The 22,124-nt window shown below is 51.4% G+C and overlaps 1 protein-coding gene across 4 annotated transcripts; it reads right to left on the bottom strand.

The window, feature by feature from the left end:
* Positions 1-451: 451 nt before the first annotated feature.
* Positions 452-21,917, bottom strand: Safb (scaffold attachment factor B). 4 transcript variants are annotated; one of them, XM_021217818.2, is made up of 21 exons: positions 21,393-21,917; positions 18,066-18,150; positions 12,743-12,807; positions 12,456-12,662; positions 10,921-10,983; positions 8,829-8,856; positions 7,423-8,002; positions 6,976-7,025; positions 6,203-6,297; positions 5,714-5,863; positions 5,555-5,637; positions 5,319-5,458; positions 5,154-5,242; positions 3,699-3,805; positions 2,856-3,146; positions 2,436-2,573; positions 2,311-2,353; positions 1,325-1,440; positions 1,078-1,178; positions 872-938; positions 452-763 (listed from the first exon to the last, which is right to left on the bottom strand). In XM_021217818.2, exons 1-21 carry the CDS (start codon positions 21,579-21,581, stop codon positions 634-636), a joined length of 2,817 nt encoding a protein of 938 aa, XP_021073477.1. In that variant the 5' UTR covers positions 21,582-21,917; the 3' UTR covers positions 452-633. The 4 variants fall into 4 exon arrangements, with proteins under 4 accessions (XP_021073477.1, XP_021073476.1, XP_029387103.1 ...); XM_021217817.2 differs by having other exon boundaries at positions 466-763; positions 1,078-1,184; XM_029531243.1 differs by having other exon boundaries at positions 466-763; positions 1,078-1,184; positions 5,319-5,637.
* Between the last annotated feature and the right edge of the window lie 207 nt (positions 21,918-22,124).

Genomic DNA, 22,124 nt, shown 5'->3' with positions numbered 1-22,124 from the left:
AAGCTACTTTAGGAAACAGCCCATTACTCATACGGTGTTCCCAGAGACTGGGTGGCTGGCTGGACACAGGACTGTCAGGTTCACCCTGGCCTGCAGAGGCATCTAGCAGTGAGCTTATGGGATCACACTGATTAAGTCCAGAAAAGCTGGTGACATGTCTTAAACTAAAACCAGGGGCTACCTCTGCCTGTGACCCAGAGTCCTAAGTAGACCCTGCACTTCTGCCCTATACTTGTCTGTACCCCCTCCAGCACATTCTCAGCAATTCCAACCTCAGTACCAGTAGCAGGTCTGCTATGTCAGACACAGTGAGGAGCATAGCTGGCCCCAGGCCTGAGCTCACTTGTGTCAGACTGAGGCATCCAAGTCACACAGAGTTGAATAGGCACCACCTCTGGCTGATGGTAGAGTGCCACTTTCCTCATGGAAATGAGAGGTTGAAGGTTTGAAGTAAAGGGCACTTGAACAGAAACACCTTTATTACAAAAAAAAAAAACCACAAACAAAAATGAAAACAAATTCACATCGTAACAAGCTACAATATGGCAGCAGATAAAAAAAAAAATCCTTTGTACAATGTTGGGAGGGAAGTCCTGATAGGACTTGGAGGTCACCGTTGGGTGGCTTAAGTGCTCAATAGCGGCGGGTGAAGCGGGCATCACTGGGTCTGCTTCCCCGGCTCTGTCCTCCAAAGCCTGCCTGCATCCCTCCACGTGGGATCACATGGCCACGAGAAGCTCCTCCTGGGGCAAAACTGCCTCGCCTAAGGAGAAGCAGAAGACTGTTAGGTCCTGAGGTCAAAATTTAGTGGTCCCCAATCAACCACTGCAGAGCAACACTGCCCCTGCTTGGTTGGCAGTGTGGCACTCACCCTGACATGCCACCACGGTTCATCATGTGACCAGGCCCTGAGTGGCCAGACATGCTCCTCTCACCACCTGCCGGATGAGACACAAGTCCAAGTCGACAGTTTGGCACGTATGGAGTCAACAAGACCCACTGGCTTCCGCCAGCTCCACCTCATCACAGCCCCGACCCCTCCTCAGCAGGCAGCCTTGGCTCCCACCCAGTCCTCACCTTGCCACCTCTTATGATCACGCTCCATCATGCCTCCATCAGCCGTGCCCTGCCATGCCCGGTCATCTTCAAGTCGCCGGCCATGCTCCCCCCAGTCACGCCTGCCCCTTGGAAAGAGACACACCTGACCTGTGCTGCCACAGCATGGCCTCTACAAACAGTGCAGCTAGGGGGGGCTCAGGTTCCACCAAGCAGGCTGACAGTCATACCACCACCGCCACCACCATGTCTTAGTAGGGACACAAACCTGGGAGGAGGGGGCAGCCCCCGGCCTTCACTCAGTCTCTTGTTCGAACCATAGCCCCAGCCATCTCGAGAATCCCGGCCATGGCGTTCAGGTCCTCCGTGGCGTTCAGGGTAATGCTAGACCAGAACATGGGATGAGGTCAGCATCATCCCTGATTCCTTAGGTGAGAGAACACCTGCTTTCACAGGTACCAACCTAGGTGGCTACTGTCACAGTGCCCTCCCTCCCTCATGAAGGGTCCAGTTTACAGGGAGCCCCAGCCTGTGCACAGCACCCTTGCTTCAGGAGAAGACTGAACACACTGACACCCATACACATGAACTCCTATGGTGAAAGGCCTCACTCTGTAGCCCAGGCTATTCTTGTTGTTTCAGTTATGCCCATCTCAGATCCTGGACTTGAGACCCTGCTTCAAGGCCAAGGCAGGAAGAGATCTGGAATACCAAATGAAGCCCAGCTCCCCCAGCTGCTGGGCCATCAACAGTCCCCGGAAAATGGAGCTAAGAGCCAGCTCTAGCTCCCTTCCTAGCCCTCTCACCAGACACTGTCACCTGCCTTTCCAAGTGAACAAACACACGGGGAAAGGGCCAATGCTAATGCCCAGCTCCAACAGAGACAAAACAGCTGTGTGGAAAGTTGCAAAACCAGGATGACAACCTGACACCAAGGAAGTCCCAGGGACAAGACACCCCTGGTGCCAACCTGGGAATGGGAAGCTAAGGGTTTAGGATGGTAACTGAGAGGCAGTAAGGATGGCACTGTCCAGTGAGAACTTGACACAGTGGGTGAGCCCCAATCCTACAGACATGCTAGGTGCCTCTGGTCACCCTTTCTAAGGAGCAGTGCAGCATACACAGAGCTGCAACCTCCCTACTGGATAGGGTGTGTGTTGCCATTGTACAAAGGCTCAAGAGTAGCACTGTGCTCCACTGGCAGTCAATAGACATGGTACCCATTCCACAGCTGAAGCAGCACCCTATGCTCACCTGTCCTTCTCTGTCTCCCATCATCGACCGTGAACCTTCTCTCCTAAAAAAGGTGGTTTCAGTGAGACCCAGATGGGGAGGGTTTGCATGCACACTGCCCTCCCAACATGGCCATGGGCTCACACCTATCCACAGAATGGTTGGGATAGCGGCCTCTGTCTCTGTGGTCGAAGTCGTGAAAGCGGTCCTGGCGGCTGAAGTCTGAGTGGTAACGGTCATCCAGCGCGGCCCGTTTAGCTTCTGGCCAATAGGCATCATCTCGCCTGGGATTGGGTGGGAGGCAGAGGTGTGATCTAGGTGCTCATGAGGCGCCCCAGAGCTCGAACAAAGCCAGCAAGGCTCTAAGCCCTGACCAAACACTCCCACCTATGCCCCAGTGCCACTGTAGTGCTGAGTGTCTGGTTTTTGGCAAGGCTCCTCCTACCCTGAGCTGACACAGAGCATTTCTCACACACTGATAGTCACAGCAGGCCCTGTGTAAGGTTAGTAAATGTGACACACAGTCTGAATACCTGGGCCCTGGTAGCCTGTATCTGACTACTCACCGGCCATCCACTTCATAGGGCCTGCGTACAGCGGGCCGGCGCTCCTGTTCATAGCGCAGCTCCTGCTGACGCCGAAGCTCCTCTCGCTCTCGGTGAATGCGTTCTTGCTCACGCCTACGCTCCTGTTCCACGTGCATGCGTTCCCGCTCCAGCCGCTCCCGCTCCATGCGTTCCCGCTCCAGCCGATGGCGGTGGAATGCCAAGCGCTCACGAGCAATCTCCAGCCGCTCTCGTTCCTCCCGCTCCCACTGGGCCTGCAGCCTCTGCTCCCGCTCACTGCGCTCCCGCTCCCTGTGTGAAGAGGCCCAGGTGAGGAGGACAAGTGAGGCAGAAGTCTCCCTGGGAGGAGCTAAGCGCATGCTAGGGACATTAAGGACAGAATCCCACACAGGGTAAAAACCAGAGGCAACACTTCACAGCAGGTGGGTCCCCAGCACAACAGTTGCTGCCTCCAATCTGCCCCTGCTTTCTTCCTTACATAGGATTGGCATGACAGGTCTGCCATCAACCTGGCAGCCAAGCATGAAATGGCTTCCTCCAGCACACTGGGAAGCCAGTGTGAGGGTTCAAGATTATCTGCCCTGGTGTCCACTTTCCACACACACTCCTTGGAACAAAACTAATGTTTTAGGAATTGCCTTTTGTCAGCCACACAGCACCAGTTCTGTGCCCACCTGGGCAAACTCTGCTTTCCTTGATCCTTCCTAGGTGAGTGAAGACCCTTCTGGACATCCTCACTGTCCCTTGCCCCTTCTGCTGGTATTCTATGGTCTCTGAGGAGGGCAACCATCTTAGCACAGAGCCCTGGATGTACCTACATCTGAGCAACACAGGCACACTCACCTCCGCGACTCTGACTCTCTGGACTTTCGAGACTCTTTAACTTTGTCAAAGGACACAACAGACCGCTTCTCCCGGCTAGCCGACTTCCGGTCCTGACTTTTGGAGGCCTGGATCAGTAAACAGAAAGAGGATTAAAGCAGGAAGATCAGAGGAGCCTGGCACAGGGACAGTAACTGGCAGGAGGAGGCACTCATGGGAGAACCAAACAAGACACATAATGGGATCAATTGAAGTTGACTAAAATCAGTCTCTCTCTCCTTGAGACAGGGTCTTACCATTTAACCTTCAATGAACCATGGGGTCATTCTGCCTCAGCCTCTTAAAGAGAAGCCTCTGGTAGGCTAATTCAAAACTTTTCCTCTACAAGCCTTCCATATACACTGAAACTTTCTGGAGATGGTGTCTCACTGTCTACCCCCTTAGTTGCTGCAGTGTGTGGCAATGCTCCCGTCTTAATTCCTCCATAGTCACCACAACCCTACATGTATGCCCCATTTTCTCAGGTAGATGCCTACTGCCAAGACTAGCTCACCTCGGCCTGGAGCCCATTCGTTCAGTTCTCACTCTCTAGCAGCTCTCTCCAAGACCAGAGGTAAAAGGTAGCCTCCTTAAGAAGCCAGTACACAGGGGCTGGAGAGAGGGCTCAGCGATGAACAAAGAGCAGTGAGTGACAAGTCAGGCAGTGGTGGCACATGCCTTTAATCCCAGCACTTGGGAGGCAGAGTCAGGTAGATCTCTGAGTTCGAGGCCAGCCTGGTCTACAGAGTGAGTTCCAGGACAGCCAGGGCTACACAGAGAAACCCTGTCTCAAAAAACCAAAAAAAAAAAAAAAAGAGTAGTGACTGTTCTTCCAGAGGTCCTGTGTTCAATTCCCAGAAACCACATGGTGGCTCACAACCATCTGTAACAGGATCTGACGCCCACTTCTGGTATGTCTGAAGACAGCTACAGTGTACTCATACATTAAATAAATAAGTAAATCTTAAAAAAAAGAAAAAGAAAAGAAGCCAGTACACATCAAAATGCCTAGAAATCTCTTGGTCACTTAGTAGTGTGCCATGCTTTGAGAACCTCAGAGATACTACAAACATATGCCAACCCTAGCCTGCTTGCTTTCCTCTGTCTCCTGTGGCTCCAAGGAATGTGGCAACCTGTAATGCCTGTAGCCCTCTAGGGTGGCTTGGCATGTGAGGATGTCTTGGGGACCCCAGACCAATCTACTAAAGTGGTCAGGCCTAAGAGTTCAGAATCCACCCAGATCTGCAGCTGTCCCAACAGTGGGCTTCCAGGAGGCAGGAAAGAGAGGTGGCTAAAAGCCACTATCAAAAGGAGCAAGTAGGCTGCCTCTAGAAGCCATACCACCCCTCTACATTCTAAAACGCAGCAAACTTCCCTCAAAGACCACTGGCCAGGAATCCCTGGAGCAAAAAGGATGCTGTAAGTGCTGGTACTTACTCTCTCCTTAGACCCAGATGTCTTCACACTGATGACAGGCACACCTTTGGACTTGTCCATCACCACAGTGCGCTCAGTGCCACGGCTTCCTGTAAGCAGAGGGAAGAAATGAATTCAGACAGCCACATAAGCAGCACCCAACAGGAGGATGTTGTCATGGCCTACCTGACTTGGTCGTTCTTGAGCGCTCTGAAGGCCCAGGTTTCTGGTCGTCTGCATCCTTGCTCTTCTCTGTGTTCCCATCATCCGTCTTCTTGGCATCGTCTTTTCTGTCACCTTTCTCCTCCCTCTTAAGGTTTGCAGATCTAGGATCAAGTGACCCACAAGCCTCAGAGCAAGCCCAGGACACGGGGATGCAGGAGACCCACCAAACAGTACTTGGTAGTGCTCTGCAGGAGTACCTGTCACTGGTGCTGGCCTTTTCCTTCTTGCTGTCCCCATCTCGCCTGTCAGGCACTCTTTTGCCAGTGGGTTCACTTTTGGCCTGCAGGAGAGTCAAAAGCTAGTGCCATCATACACTGGCACCACCGCTGGCGCCACTGCAGCGTGAGACTACCTACCTTTTCCACTGAGATCATCTTGCCATGCAGCTCAGTCTTGTGTAAATGGCTAATGCATTTTGTTGCCTCCTCAGCTGTGGACATAGTGACAAAGCCATAACAGCGAGCTCCAGGACTCCGGGCGTTCGTCACAACCTTAGCACCCACCACCTGAAGAAACCAGACCACCTCAGAATCAGATACAGGTGCAGACCCAGCAGCCACAGTGTAGTCACTGGAGGGGCTGCTTTGTTCTAGGTTCTTGAGGGGGCTTGACATGGGCAATACAAGGCTCTGCCATGCTCCCCTAACAAGGTTTAAACTGCTTGTGGAAGCAAAGCCACACCATGGGACTGAGTGAAGAGCCTGCTGGCCACTGATGGTCACGACCTGCACCACATTCACTGCACACTAGAACCCTGGCCCTGACAGAGAGTTCCAATCTGTGTCCAGGACACAGATTTGTTCAGTGAGATTCTCCCTGCTCACTCTTGGGCACTGGTAGCTTACCTTCCCATATCTGCTAAACAGGTTCTTCAGATCCGTGGCTCTGGTTGTAGATGAAAGGCCACTAACCCAGAAATTCCTACCACAGCTGCTGCGACCTGTGCAAAGGAAGTTCCAGTCAGAACCTTAAGGGCCACAGAACTGCCATCCCCAGCAGGCTGGGGACATGTGCCCAGGATCCAACGGCATGGCCAGTCCAAGGAAACCCTTCCATTGTTAGTGTTGGCCTGGCCACAGAGGATAGTGACATGTATATAACACTGAAAATGAATCTCAGGATACCCCAGCAGCCATGCAGGTATAAATGACTGATCTGACCCCAGCCCACAATGGCTTCTGCCCGTGGAACAGTCAGGGAAGGGTGGTTGGTATTCTTGCTGCCACCTTCTCAAAGCCCATGCTCATGTTGTGCCTCCCTCCCCACATCCCGCATGGTCAGAACTGCTGGCTTGGGTCCATTACTCCCCAGGCTGCAAACTTTTTTTTTTTTTTGACATGGTCTTGCTGGGAAGCTCAGGCTAGCCTGGAACTTGTTACCAATCCCCTGCCTCTGACTCTCAAGAGCTGGGAGGAAGAGCCTGAGCCACCACACCTTGCTCAGCAAGTAACTTGCTTTAGTACCTGCCAACTGAACCACACTCAGACCAAAGACTGTGAACACACTCAGGGCTCACGGAGTTAAAAGTGGTGCTGGGGTTGGGCATGTGTGTGTATGGGAAACTCCGACCATGATGAACCATGACCCACCATACTCCAGTGTCACCTCAAGGACCTACCCTTCTCCTCTCGGGAAAGCCTCTTTGTATCCGAGTCCTCCTCCACAGAACTAGAGACAAGAGACAGTGTCACTCAAGGAGGCTGCAGCAATGGAAACAAACCCAGAGCTCTAAGGACCCGCCAAAGCTGCATACCTACCCGGCATTTAACCTCAAGGACACCCTGACAAACATGTTTTGGATATCTGACCTAACATTAAGATTTCATACCCACAGGAATTAATTAAGTTTCTGCCGGGCTAAAAATAATTAATTAAAAAGCAAACAACTGTGGTAGGTTGAGGGGGTGGGGAGAAAGGTTACAGAACCAGTGCAAAATAAATAAGAAACTGCCTGAAGGAGCTAGCTGGGCAGTGTGGCTGCCGACTGCAGGCTCTAACAGCTCATGTGTGTCCTAGTGACAATGAAAGGAGATAGCGTCTGGTCTAGGACTGAGAATCAACAAACCTCATTTTCTGATCAGCGCCCTCACTGGCTGAGGACTCTTTAGGAGGCGCAGGGACGTCATTACAAGCGTCAAAAGCAAACTTCTTCACGTCGTCTTTGCTATCTTGGGGCTCAGGGCTCAGGGCTGCCGTGGGCGCTCGCACCAGCTCCTGGCTGGTGGCCTCCGGGAGCTGGGCAGCCGTGCTACTCTGTTCAACTGGCTCCTCTAGCCCTACAGGCTCGCGGTCCATCCCAGTGCCTCCGCCAGGCGCATCTGCTGGCTCCCTTTTCACTACTGCTAACGGGGCATCTGCCTCGCTCCACTGACAACGAGTGCTTGGAGACTCAGACTTGCTGCTGCTGGCCAAAGCTAAATCTCCCTCTTCTTCCTGCTCCTCTTCCTGCTCCTCTTCCTGCTCTTCTTCCTCTTCCTCTTCCGGGTGGCCGCAGCTCTCAATTAGGTCCTCTTCCTCCACCAGCTTCCTGTCTGGCCCCACGCTACTCGTGGCCTGGGCAAAGGGCTGCTCCAGCTCCGAACCTTCTTCTTTTACTGGCTCAGATTTACAAGTTTCCCCCAAAATGTCGAGTATTTTCTCATTTTCTACGGATTTAACAGGAATAGAATGGCACAAGGTTTAATCACCAGGGAAATAAAGCAATCACAACTGCGGCTCGGGCGCTGCGGCCCTGCTCACACCGACAGAACTGCTGGCTACACAGAGATTGGAAAACCCGCTACACAGCGCCTGCACCCTACCTGCGCCCACGGCCATGGCGCCCCCAGCCTGAACTAAGGGCAGAGGCAAGCATCCCGGAGACTTCACCCCACAACCTTCTGAGTCTTGAGTCTTCGTTCTGTGTACTGTGACAATGTATGAATCAACTCTTCTCAATTCAGCTTGAGTCCAAGTGCGTAACTGAGTGCCTGGCCTTCATGCATCACTAATTGCCTGATGCTTTGCCTTCCTTACAGAGCAGTTAACGTGCGGAGCGCCGGGTCTTCTGGCATGTGAAGTTGGGCAGCCCAGAGGGACAGTGTTTGTTTGCGATTCTCTCTCAGAAGTGCACTCCTCTTCGGGGGGATCCAGTCATGTCATGTTCATGTGGCATTCCCTATGCTACCTGTACTGCCTGTACCAACACCACATGGTGACATGCTACCGGTATCACAAGATCTGCTGGCAGCACAGAGCACACACTTCTGTTTAAAGGCAGGAGACCGAAGTCTTCGCCATGTGGGCAGGATGCCACACAATTGCTGGCCATATACACAGATCTTGTGATACAGCTGGGTTTCCAATCTCTATGTCCTGGTGTGCTCTGGACTGTAAAGCTCTAGAGCAGTGCATGCTAGAGTGCGGCCACTGGTTAGCAAGAGCCTCCCCACTGTGGGCAGAACCCACTGCTGAGCCCTGCATTGACAGTACCTGGCTCCAAAGATGCCTCTTCCATCTCCTGCAACAGAAAGCACAAGTAAGATACAGCCCCGAGGCTCAGTCCCACTCCATAACCAACTTTCATGGAAACTAAAGGAGGCTGGTCACCAACTAGGATTTCAGGAGACAACCTGGACCCAGGAGGAGGTCCTGCTTGATCAAGGCAAGATGCCCCAATGGACTCAGCCTTTCTCAGCCCCATGCCTGATGCTGACCTTCTTGCAGGGCACCCAGCAGTCCCCCTGTCTTCCCAGTGTAGTTCCCTCTGGACTGAACTTGAAATCAGGAGCATGGCTCGCATATATTTCCATGTACGTCTAACTGCCTGGCACAAATCCCTTGACACTTTCTTCACCTGCAAAAGCCTTGATCTGACTTTTTAAAAATCTAAGGCCAAATAGAAATGGGCAATCAGTTCTACCCCAGCACTCCCAACCTCCCTCAGGGATGACTCAGATTCTCCCAGGAGTCCTGTCTTCCCAGCTGGGCTCTGCCTTGCCTAACAGTGCCTTTTTCAGGACCAGTGTGGGCCACACTGCATGGCTCCACACTGCACAGCAGACTTCCCACGCCCTTTAGGCTGCAAGCAGAGTTTGGGCTTCTCTACACTGGCCACTCAGAGTCTGTCAGCTGTCCTCTAAGAACCACACACCCAAGGTACAAAGAGACACTTGCACTCTGAATGCCTGTCAAGGACATGAACCCCTATACTCCCGGCATGAATACAGGTGTCTTTCAAAGAGTCCAGTGGACGACGGCCCAGAGTCACACAGGATGGCCAGTGTGTGTGCGTGTGTTTGAACCCCATGTCAGTGCCTTGTATGCTCGTAAGTAGGGAGGCTGCCTTTGAAGGCACTCCTTCAGCTCTAGTCTCTGGTGTTCAGGTCCCTACTGGAGACGGCAGGTCCAAACTGAGTGCCTTGGGCGGCTGAGGGCTTGGCTGACTCCCCCACATGACTCACCTGATCTACAAACTAAACTCTAGAACTGGAAAAGGAACTACATGGCAGAGTGACACTTGAGGGGATGTGCTATAGTGTTTCACTTTAACACATGAGCCTGTGACAAAAAGGTACTAAGACAGACAGACATAGCTGTCCCTGTCCGATGCACAGGCTCCAAGTGGTGGACACCTCCATGAAACAGACAATGGCTTGCCCAGAAGCCCTCTGCTCAAGTGGCCCAGAGGACAGACAGAAAACTATATACCAATACTCTCTCACAGCATTTCCTCAGAGGCCCAAGGCCCACACAGACCATCTCACTCCTTAGTGCTCACCTTGTTTTTTTTCTCCTGTTTTGAGTCAGGGTGTCACTATGTAGCCCTGGCTTTGAACTCAGAGAGATCTGCTGCCTCTGCCCCTGAGTACTAGAATTAAAGGTGTGCATCACCACACCTGGCTGATTATGTTTAGTATTTGCACTGATGGTCACCAAATATAACCCATCATCGTTATCTGGGAAACCTGGGCAGTATCTGTGGAGCTGTCCACTCCTCCTATCATGTGCCCCTTCCCAGGAGACCCTATCCCAATGTCCTTCTCGAACAATGCACTTATAGATCAGATGACCCCACCTAAAATGCACAAAGCTTGGCCCTACAAGTATACATCTCTAGGCAGTTCCCACAGCTTCTGAAAACCAAGCACGTCTTCAGGCTGCTACAAAACCCTAACATTTGGCCCTATACCCAACCACAACTCATAGCATCAAACTATCATCCCACAACTGTGGAGGAGAATCCAAAAGAAAAGGCCTACATCTAAACCAGTGTGCATTCTGCACTGCTGGGATGGGTCACAGGCCTCACCCTCACTTGGCAGCCAGGGAGCTGCACTGGGCTTTCAACCTCTTCTAAGCAGGTCCTCAGGCAAGACATTCTGTTCACAGCCAGAGTGCAGTGTGTGCTTCCAGCTCTGCTAAGGGCAGACTAGAAGACAACTGAGATTGCAGGAGTGTCATACACAGCCTCTAGCACTTGTTGTCTGGGTAGGTAACTCTAGTTGGTAAAGCTGCCAAGCAACAGGAGGTGTCTGAGAACCTAGGGCTACACTGAGGGTACAATTGAGACGTGACAATTTACCTGCAGCATGGTGAAGTCAGATGATGATGTATCTACATTGTTAATGGCTTCCTTGTCATCTATCTGTGGAAAGGGAGAGCAGTTTAAATATAATAGGTGAGGGGACAGTTCCCATCCCACTGTGGCTTAGAGTGCTGCCCTAGTGTGGTGAGGTGCAAGACACCACTTGACAGGATTCTCCAGTGGACCAGAATAGTAGGCTTGTGGCCAATCATCCAGAAATTGCTTTTAGAACTGGGCTGCAGAATGGAGCCTGGTGCCTCACATCTGCCTGAGTCTGGGTACTGTGAAGCCAGGCCTGCTGTTCCTAGACAGCAAGTACCCAGCCTCCTATGGCCCAATGGTATATATAAAGTACATTTACTGAAGACGAATCCCCAACTCTTTCTTCCCTAGAGCCATCTGTCTCCTATCATGAAAGCCACACACAGCAAAGCGTATCCCAGCTGCTCTTTGCTTCCTCATGACACTGCCTTCATTGCTATGGATGCTGGGTTTGCTCTGTGACTGTGCAGTCGTCGCACTTGCTGTGACAGGCATGGCTACCACTCTAGGTCAGGTAACTGGCTTGGGTGTAAGAGATGGCTGGTCTTAGTTGTAACACTGACCTCTGGCCCTGATGAACAATAGTAAGAGGCAATAATACAATCTGCTTGTAAACTTCAATCAGACACAGGCACATGAAAGGGCCATGGCAGCAACCATTTACATGTCAGACCTGGAGTTTTGGTGACCACAGCTTAGAAGGAATTGACGGTCAGCTAAAGATCCAGAGCACTGGCACTTGATCCACTTTACCCTGATGTTCCCCCACACTTCCATTCTCTTCACATTGCAATTAGCCCCCTACCAGCCAATTGGCATTCTCCTAAACCCTGGCCTCCGTGTTACTTTCCAACAAGGAGCCCAACACTTGGGCTGAACCTTTTAGAAACAGATTATAACACCTTGTTTGTATCTTAACAGTGCAAAACAAACCCTTCGCTCAAAGCCAGTGCTGCCCACAGGCACAGGCTCTCAGTCAGTTCTCATGGCAGGAGACAAAATGCTCACTGTACGAGATCTGAGGTTTTTGAATACCAGAGGCCTTTGGTCACCAAAACCCCAGGTTTGATTGACCAAAAAGATGCCCCTGGGTCCTCAATGCCCACTCTCCTCTCTCTAGGCAGACATCAACCCTGTACCCATAAAATCCTTCAGCACATATTGCCTTGAGGCCTGGGAGCTTGAACTTGTACCCTGCAGCAAATGTCTGGACTCTCACTTACCAGAGCCACACATGTTACCTAGGGATGTAACACAGTGCTCAGAAGGCCAGTCTAAACCACTATAACCATTGCTATGGTCTCATACACGTCTTGTATGGAGAGGCAGCAGCCAGCTGAGCAGAGTGGTTGCTCCAGTTGGCTGTACTCACACACATAACTCAGGCTCCCCTAAGGGACAATGACCAGCAGCAGCTGTCCCTGTTACTCTGCTCTGTCATGAACTTTGCACCAGGCCACCCAGTGCTCCACCCAGTACCAGCTGCTTACAGCATGCTCCTGCAGCTGTTCTGGGAGCCCTTTCAAGTCGCCTTCTACCAGTTCGGTGCTGTCTGCTAGGCCCTCAGGGAGTGTGGCCTCCTCCTCTTCCTCCACACAGTCTGCCACACTGCCATTGTCAATGTCAGCTTCATCCAGCACACTGATGTCCATCATATCCATATCTTGCAGGTTCTCCAGGCTGGTCTCCACATCCTCCTGCAATATACAGGACACTGTCATGGCACACCGCCACCATGGCTCTCCCTCTCCTCATCCACTAAAAAGATGATGCATACCTGCCCATCCCCAGAATTCTCCTCCAGCCCGTTGTCCTCCACACCCTCGTCTTCTGGCTTCCTCCCTGAAGAGACAGCATGTGGGCATGAGGCCAATAGTCTGAGTCATGCAAGCAGGTGCCTGAACTTCTGTAGGTCCCAAGCTCTGCAGTTCACTGCACAGACCTGGCCTCTCATCCTAGCCAGGTCTCAATGCACTGTGTTTGGGATGCTTAGAGTCAACTTGACAGAATAGAGAATCACCTGGAAGATGGGCCACAGGCAAGCAAAAGATGCACACATTGGGCCAGCAAGGGGGCTCAGCAGGGAAAAGGCACATGTTGCCAAAGTTAACCTGAGTTCACTCTATAGAATTCATATGGTGGAAGGAGACACCTAGCTTCAGTAAGTGTACTTCTGAGTAAAGTCCATGGAATAGATGGAAAGCTGGCTCCGGGGTTAAGAGCATGGGCTACTCCCCTTTGGATACAGGTTCAATTCCTAGGATGCAACGGAAGAGTTTACCATGCCTGTCTCCTGTTCTGTGGTGTTGTTGAGCACGGGTTCCACACTTGAGGGTGGGTGGGCACAAAATGTATTTTGAAACACTATGTTATCCTACATCAAAGCCCACATGACTTGGAGTACAGGAAAACATGTAAGCAGGCCATCACATGGGCAGGCTACCCTCACAGGTCTTTTCTCCTCACGGAGAGCAATGACCTTCAAGCAGTATCCAATGTCTCTTTGTGCTGGGGATGCTCTACCATGGAGCTGCACTGTACCCCTGGATTCAGATTAGATTAGTCTGAAAAACTGGTCTCCCACAGAACTGAAGTAAGGTTGTATGTTGGCCCAGTTACTTACCTTAAGCTTGTAGTAATCTTGCCTCTGCTTCCCAAGTGCTGGTCATGGGAATGAGCCAGCAAACCTAGTTGGAACCTCATTTCACTGCTTATGAGCACCAGACCCTAGGATTTTGTGCACCTGTTCTTTTACTCCACCCTGTAATGGATACACTCACTCACCCCTGGCAGCCTGGACAAGTGGGATTTTGTTATTGTAGCTCTTCCCTCCAAAGAATGAGCATTTTTTTCTTCTTCTTACTATGGAGCAGTATGGAATGTTCTTAGCTATATGGTACTTGGCCTGATCTCCATTACAGTTAGTTCTGTGGGGCTGCTGAATTCCTTAACTTCTTTATTAAGTTTTGTATGTATGTATGTATGTATGTATGTATGTATGTATGTATGAATGAATGAAATATGTGGATGGGTGGAAGCCAGAGTGTCAGGCTCTCTATAAAGGCCAGGTGGCCTACACAGTGTGTTCCAGGCCAGTCAAAACTATATATAACATGCATCGCAAATAAATAAAACTAAAACATGAAAACCACTCTCAGCTATTTTTCTAATATGCTAAAGCACTGTAACCAAATGCTGATGAAGGAAGAGCTGGTTTTGGCTGCAGAAGGGTCATCTCAGCAGGAAAGCATAGTGGTAGAGCAGTTACAGTAGACATGGGGAAGGGACAGGCAGCTGAGCTGGTGGATGGGTGGATGGTGGTATTGACCACAGACAAATGAACAGATAGACTCAAATCTCAAAGTTCTCTACAGTTAACAAACTCTTCTAGCAAGGCCATACCTCCTTAACCTCCCCAAATAGTAGAAGGAAGTAGGGGCTAAGTGCTCAAATGCCTGAACCTATGGGGACATTCTCATTCAAACCATTGGAGAGGCCACACTGATGCTTGATATTTTTTTCTAAGCATGAAACTAACCCTCAACATAACCCTCAAAGCAGAGGTCAGGGTGAGGCCATGCCCAGGACATTGGGCCTTTTGTCCCCAAACATGTTACCCCCACCACTCCCATCTGAGACAGAGCCTCTCTCTACAGTCCTGGATGCTCTCAATAGAGCAGGATACACTGAGTGCTGGGGTTAAAGGCTAGTACAGTCTTGCCCACCTTCAGCCAGAGGGGTTCACCCTGACATTTTAAGATTCTGCAAAGCCTACCACGGAGAAGCACTGAAATAGCCTGAGACAGACCTTTCTAGAATTGCAAACCATTGAGTTTAATTCACGAAGCAAGGTAACACTTCTTGTCAAAACCCAACAACAGGACACTTAAGAACTCAGTGACACTTACAGAACAACCTGTGTGTCAAAGAACTGAGGGAGAAAGGAAAGAACAGACCCTTGTCCTCTGCTGGACTACAACCACACAAATGTAACACACTCTCAAACTGCAAAGCAGCCCTAAGAGTTTGTGGCTCCAGTGCTACATTGGTGAGATTCTAGAATGAGCAAAGCCAACAGCTCCAGGAGGCAGTCACCTCCTGGTCAGGAACCCTGTATTCTTGAGGGTAACAAGGAGGTGAGATCTTTCTAAAATTCTGTCCTCCCCCCACACACCCTCACACAATATGCAGAAATAAACCACATACATTAAACCATCTACATCACCCACTAACAAGGCTGGGGCCTCCTAGTTTAGAACATAGCTCCTATCAATCACAGTGCAATCCCTGACAGCACGGCCACTGCAGCCAGCACATACACACAACACAGCCCACAAACCCAGCCATAACAGCTTGGGCCAACCATAGACCACCCACACCCTCACAACTCACCACAAACCACCAAAGGCAGGCAAAGGTGGGGAAGAATGCAGCACACAGGTGGCCAGAGCTCACAGGCCAAAGAGTCAGAGGCCAGCAGACCAGCGCTTCAGGGTCAACCTGGACTGTTGGGGTCTCCCAGCTCCTTGTTGCCACCAAGCCTACCTTGCTGTTATACTAATCACTCTCCTTCAAAACACCAGCCCCCTACAGGCGCTGAAACCCACTAGAGAGTTGCTGTGTCTCCACCGCCTACCAAGAGGACCCCCCCCCATCTCCCAGAATGCAGCATCCTTGGACCGCCTACACCAACAGACATTCGTCCCTGCCTCGATCCTTGGACCCGCCTACAATCAGACCAACGCCGGCAACTTTGAGGAGGGAGCTGGGAATTTTTCCATGTTATTTAAACGGAGTTCTGTTATTAAACTTTGAGCCTAGAACAGAAAATTTTGTCCTGGCTTCCATTTTCCTCTCGCACATTCCATTTCAGCCAGCCTGCCTCTCAGGATGAACCCAGACCGGATTAAAGTGAGTTTTGCCAGAAACTCACACTGGACCACACCACTAGGTGAAAGCCAGCCTGGGCTACAGCAGGACCCAGGTTAGTACCTACTTTGAAGTACCACAGTCTCTCTTTAGTGAGTTAGCAATATATATTCATTTGCCAAATGTGACAGTAAGCACCTGCCATCCTACCTAGCTGGGCCATCTTCTGGCCTCTGTAGGCACTGAGTAGATTTGCACATACTCCCCCAATATACACATAATAATAAAAAAAAAATCTTAGCCAGTCAGTGGTGGTGCACACCTGTAACCCCAGCACTCAGGAGGTAGGCAGATCTCTGAGTTCGAGGTCAGCCTGGCTTGCATAGTGAGTTCTAGGACAGTCAGGATTATATAGTCAAACCTTGTCTCAAAGACAGGTTCAGTTAATTCATCCATAGCATCAGATAAAGTTTTCATTTCTACTGATGCCTACATGTCTGCCACAGGTGTACTGGCTCACTGAGCCAGATTAGGCATCAGGTCCTAGGCCCTGGACTCACAGGCAGCTATAGGCCACATGGTGTGAGTGCTGGGCACCAGAGTCAGGTCCACTGCAAGAGCACATGTGTTCTAAAGACTGAGCCACTTCTCCAGCCCCTCGGTGATTTTGGTTTTTTGAGAGTGATGTTCAAACTGGTCTCAAATTTGTGACAACCCCCCTGCCTGTACCTTCAGTGAACCTTTGTTTTGGTGCAGTGTTGGAGCCAAGCCCCAGTGCCTTGGAAATGTTAGGCAAATGCTGTCCATTGTGCCACAAAGCCAGCTGAGGAGAGATAGTCTGAGGGAAATAGAAACGCTAAGGATTTTGCAGAACAAGACCATGTTGTGTAGAGTACACATGTGTATGTGGTGTGCGTGCCCGAGGGGCAGGACAGCAGGTGTCCTCTATCGCTTTCCAGCTACTCCCATAAGACAGGGTCTCCCACTTACTCTGCAGCTAGGCTGGCTCACTCTGCCTCCACCCCCAATCACGAGTGTTACAGGTACATGCGGTTATAGCTGGCTTGTGAGAACTCTTAACTCACCATCAGACTTATGCAGCAGCACTCTCATGCACTGTGCCATTGCCCCAGGCCATGACCAATTGTTTTCTGTTTTTTTTTTTTTTTTNAANNTTTATTTATTTATTATATGTAAGTACACTGTNGCTGTCTTCAGACACTCCAGAAGAGGGAGTCAGATCTTGTTACGGATGGTTATGAGCCACCATGTGGTTGCTGGGATTTGAACTCGGGACCTTCGGAAGAGCAGTCGGGTGCTCTTACCCACTGAGCCATCTCACCAGCCCCCTGTTTTCTGTTTTGAGAGAAGGCCTTACTATGGAGTTCTGGGTCTGAAACCTGCTGTGTATACCAGGCTGACCCTGACCTCAAGAGAGATCCTCTTGCATCTGTGCCACCACACTCCATACCAATCTTTTTTATTTTCAGATTTTAAGGAAAGCACATATATCTAGTTCCTAGTGATCAAACACACAAATAGGCAAGTGCACTCTACTGTGTCAGCTCCCACTAAGAAGGAATGTCAACTTTACACTTAAACTCATGCATCTGTAAAACAAGCATTTGCTTTTACTAAGAAGGCAGAAAGCAAGAAGAATAGAAGACCCAACCCCAGGGCACTTCCAACCAGAGCTGTCTTAATCATTTCCCACCAGTAGCCCAAAGCAGTGCATTAAGCCACACAGTTCAGCAGACCTCCCTTCAGCACAGGCCCACACGAGTACTATGGCTACTACTGTGCTACCCCACAGCCAGCAGCTCAGCCTCACGACCAAGGTATCATCCCCAAGAGCCTCAACCCTTCCGATTCTGTTTAGTTCCTAGAACTGGAGTTCCAGAAAGATGACAAGTCAGTGCCAAGGACAGACAGCAAGATGCGGTAGGTGATTGGGTGTCCACTGGCTGGAGATAGAAGTCGTGAACAGAGGCAGGGCAAAGGTGGTTGAGTAGGGGCTGTCAGATGGGGAGGCCCCCTGCATCTGTGGTGCTCTGTTAGTACACGAGCCTTATTTTCTGGCTGATGAGGTAATAAGAGGCTATGTGAAGCTGGAAGACCATACCCAAATCCATCCTCACTATATGCTCTGATCCTGTGTGACAGAGGGGACAGCAGGCTCTGCACCCAAAGGGTACCTATGGCATTGACACAGTGGTTTAGGGTCTCCTTACCTTTGCTGGGCCTCTTAGGCATCTTCTTGTTGCCTTCTGAGGTGACTTCAATTTCATCAGGATTCCCACCTTCGTCTTCAATGGCCTGAAGGGACAGCAGGAGAAAGGCCAACCAATAAAACCACAGGTAGCAGAGATGGGAAGCAAATCTAAGCCCGCAGTTTGAACAGCCTGTTCAATGCAGGGAGTGCCCAGCTCCAAGCCAACCACAAAGGACACCTGGAACAGTGCCCAGGCTGGTTGTCAGGGCATTGAAACTCAGCTGCTGCTACCTGCCACCTTAACCCTACAAACAGCAGTCCTGCTGCTCACAGGAGGAGGACTGGCACAGCAGGGCCCTCACACTATCACCTAACAGATTGTCTAGGCTAATGCAGCTCTACATGTTTTTTCTCATTTTCTTTTCCCTAGCTCCCTGACAAAGGCTTTCTCCCTGAACGTGAGACTAGGCTGGTGGCCAGCAAGGTCCTGGGGTCAGAGTCACATGGAGTTAAGCTCAGCTTTTTATCGGGAGCCTAGGAATTTGAACCTCAGGTTCTCATGCTTGTATCTAAGGGCTCTTTCTCAGTGAGTACTCTTGGCCCTTAATGATAGCAGGCAGCACTGCTGCAAGACTATCCTGAAGACTCCTTGAGTCGTGGAGGCAACTGCTCAGAACTTCGGACTCCTCCACCTCTCCTGTCCCTGAGGAAAGAGACTCCAGCTTCCTTGGCTTAACCCAGTGACTAAGGAGGGGGAGAGGAACAGGGCACAGGGCTTGGACCTTGCTGTCCCCTCCTGGGACTCGTAGTGGAAGGTCCCATTTCATACTCAAGAATGTCATTTGTTTAGCAGTGGCCAACTCAGCAAGGCCTCTCTCACACACAGCCCCACCAACAGTGCCCCCAAGGAGAGAAATGAGATACCTTCCAGCAGCATGCCTCTCACCCTGGGGATGTTTCAAAGTTGACTGTCCCCAGAGAGAAGGCAGCAGGACTGCCCTCAGAACTCTAAGCTCAGGCAATTCTTCCAGATCCCCAGGGGCTTCCTGTGGTGCTCCATTGGGGGACCAGAGACAAACCAGTAAGCAGCCCCATCCCCTCTCTCCTCTGGGGTTAATCAGCTTTCAAACATCTCCAGGTAAGATGTAGAAAGGTATCTCATTTTATCCCTTGGGGCTAAATGACAGAGCTGTCCCTCCCAGGCTACCTCAGTAAACCCCCTCTAACAGCTGCTCCTCCACACCACCTCCCTCTTTAAAAATTCAACCCCAAGGTGGTCACAACAAGCAGGCAGAGGGACAGTACTGCAGACTTACCCTCTGATCTGATAAACATACAGGGGTGTGAGTAGAGACAAGCACAGACCAGGGTCTCTCTGCAACCCCCAAGAGGACAATGAGAATAGCACCCCAAAGCCAACCCTTGACTTCCAGTCTTGAGAGAGCTTGGTACTGCCAAGGCTGCTCAGTGCCTCACCAGCAGGCTGAGCATCACCCTGGCCACCCCCTTTAACACCCTGAATGTTCTGTAGGTGACACCAGTGGAGGGAGCTTCTTGCCCATTCCAATAGAGATGTAGTGCCCATTAAAAAACAAACAAACAAAAAATAAACCACCAAACCAAACCAAACAAACTGAAAAAGAGTGGCCTGACGTTCAGTGGGTAGTGTGCCCGCCCTGACCTCTAACAGCTCATCTCACAAGCATGTTATGTGCCCAAATAAACACTGTACATGTTCACCTCAGCTATCTCTTAGGTACCATCTACCTTGTCTTACAGACTTGGCTCGACTAGTCAGGCAGTGGGCCTCAGGGATCATCCTGTGTCTGTGAGCACTGGGATTGCGGCTGGCACCCCACCTGGCCTTTACTGTGGGTGCTGGGCAGAGAGCTCAGGCCTTCACACTGCTGCCCCCTCTGCTTGTCGCATTGTCTTCTCTCAACAGCAACTGGTGACTGACTTTGGATGGATCCAGGAGGGTGAAACCCCCAGCTCCTCGTGCAAGGGATGACTAAGCAGACGGCAACATCCGAAAGCTAGAGGGGACAGCTCCTTCTCAAGGTGTAACACACACAAAGTAAGCTTTCTAAGGTGGAGTACCCATCTACAAAAGCCAAAAGGGGGTCCTGAGGAGACTGAGCTTGTTTACCTGGACTAGGCTGCAAGCCAAGCCAAGCCAAGCGATGCCCACCCTACCCTAAAGGCAAACTACTACTGCCTTCATCTGAGGACACTCAGAAGAGGTTAAAGGTCTTCCTGACAGAGAATCTAGGCCACCAAGGAAGGCAATAGAAATGAGCCCCTTTCTCTACCTGCCCCTGGGGCTCAGGCTAGGCTGGAACTAAACCCTCTGACTCCCACCCAACCACACAGAATGGAGTGTTATTGCAGTTGTGTGGCAGATGGTTCCAAGGGCCTCTCCAATGTTGGGCAAGCATATTACCACTGATCTACGAGTCCAACCCTTTTTTTTTCTTACAGAGACAAAACAAAAACCTACTATGTTTTACAGAAAGGCTCTCACACATCCCAAGATGGCCTCAGACTTAGGATCCTTCAGACTCCACCACTCCCAGCCTTAGGAAGTATTTGGGGCAAAACTTAGGGTTTTGTGTATGAAAGGCAAGTGCACTCCCAAATGAGTAGGTCTTGGAGCCTACTTTGTACTTTGATACAGGCTTAGCTAGCCCTGAACTCTACCAATCAGGTGGTTTTGAACTCCTCTACAGCCCAGGTTGGCCTTGAACTCACATCTGACTTACCTTCATCAACAGAAAAAAAAAAAAACGTTCCTTCCTTCCATCTCGTATCTTCCCCTAGCTTAGTTCTAACAAAGGATTAGAAACAATTTATTTTTTCCGCTTTTTTTTTTTTTTTTTTGTCCCCCTGGGCTACCTACATCCTCTGGCTGTCTGCGAACTCTGAGGGTTTCTCAGGTTTCATCTCCGCCGCCCCCCACGTCACTGTGTCTTCCCAGAAAAAAAGAAAAGAAAAAACAAACAAAAACACCACCTGTTCGTTCTGCCTCGGGGGCCGAAAAGGGACTTGGGATCGAATCCCGCCACAAGCTGACCCCGCAGGATGACCTTGGCCGAGTCCCCTTCATCCCGCTTTGGGGTTGGGACTAAGCAGTACAGGGAATGCGGTGTCATCGATCCCCGGAACCCGTTCGCGGTGTGGTTTCCTTCTGGGCGCATCGCCAGGACGTCCGGATTCGAACCCTCGCACCCGGCGCCCGCGGAGCCCCAGTATTAGCGCACGGCGCGAAGGCCACCGGGCCGCTCCAGGCCGGGCGGTGGGTGTCGCCATGGCGACCATGAGGGTCCCCCCCCCCCGCGAACCTCACCTTCTTCAGCCGCTCCATCAGCACGCTCTTGTTGCCGCTCGAGTCGAGGTTCCGCTTCTTCAGCTCCGCCCGCAGGTCGATCACCCGCAGGTCGCTGAGCCGCCGCGTCCCGGTCTCTGACGCCGCGGAACTCACGGCCGCCGCGCCCGCCGCACCCGCGTCTCCTAAACCCGACAGAGTCTCCGCCATTCCAGGGACCCTGGTTCCGTCGCCCGCTTCACACAGAACCGGGTCAGTGGGTTTGCGTGGGTGTGGTTTTTTGGATTTGTTATTATTATTATTATTATTTTTTTTTTTGAATCTCGGCCCTCTTACCACAAAATGGCGCCGCCTGAGAGGGAACCGCTTCAGCCTCCCCGGAGGTGCACCTCGACACTGCGCAGGCGCCGCCGGCGCGAGCCCGACGCTCTCAGACGCCTTTACACAAGCGCCGTGAGCGCGGCGGCAGGGACCACGCAGGCGCGCCTCGCCGGCTCGCCCTTGGCCGCGGACCAAGACGCATGCGTGCTACAGGTCATGCGCCTGCGCATTGAGGTGTGAGCGCTAGGTCGGTGTCGGAGCGCCGGCCGGAGAGCAGCAGCCGGGCTACGCTGCGAGAGGCAAACCGGGGTCCGGGAGCGTAGGCCACTTCGAGGCGGTGCGCGTGCGCATTGAAAAGAGGGTGGCGACGGGGCGGGGGGGGGGCTTACGACCGGTTGCGCATGTGCATTTGTACCCGCGAGGCTCGAGACT

Source organism: Mus pahari, chromosome 18 (assembly GCF_900095145.1).
Source record: "Mus pahari chromosome 18, PAHARI_EIJ_v1.1, whole genome shotgun sequence".
In the NCBI taxonomy this organism is placed as follows: Eukaryota; Metazoa; Chordata; class Mammalia; order Rodentia; family Muridae; genus Mus; species Mus pahari.
This window is presented reverse-complemented; position numbering and strand designations above follow the sequence as displayed.

What these genes read in the sequence shown, in the direction of transcription:
- Safb (XM_029531243.1), bottom strand. Translation starts at nt 21,581, where the DNA reads ATGGCGGAGACTCTGTCGGGTTTAGGAGACGCGGGTGCGGCGGGCGCG. An exon ending in GCTTTCCCGAGAGGAGAAGG is followed by an intron (nt 6,298 to 6,975) that starts GTAGGTCCTTGA and finishes TCCTTTGCACAG; the next exon opens with GTCGCAGCAGCTGTGGTAGG. An exon ending in TGATCATAAGAGGTGGCAAG is followed by an intron (nt 939 to 1,077) that starts GTGAGGACTGGG and finishes CTCATCCGGCAG; the next exon opens with GTGGTGAGAGGAGCATGTCT.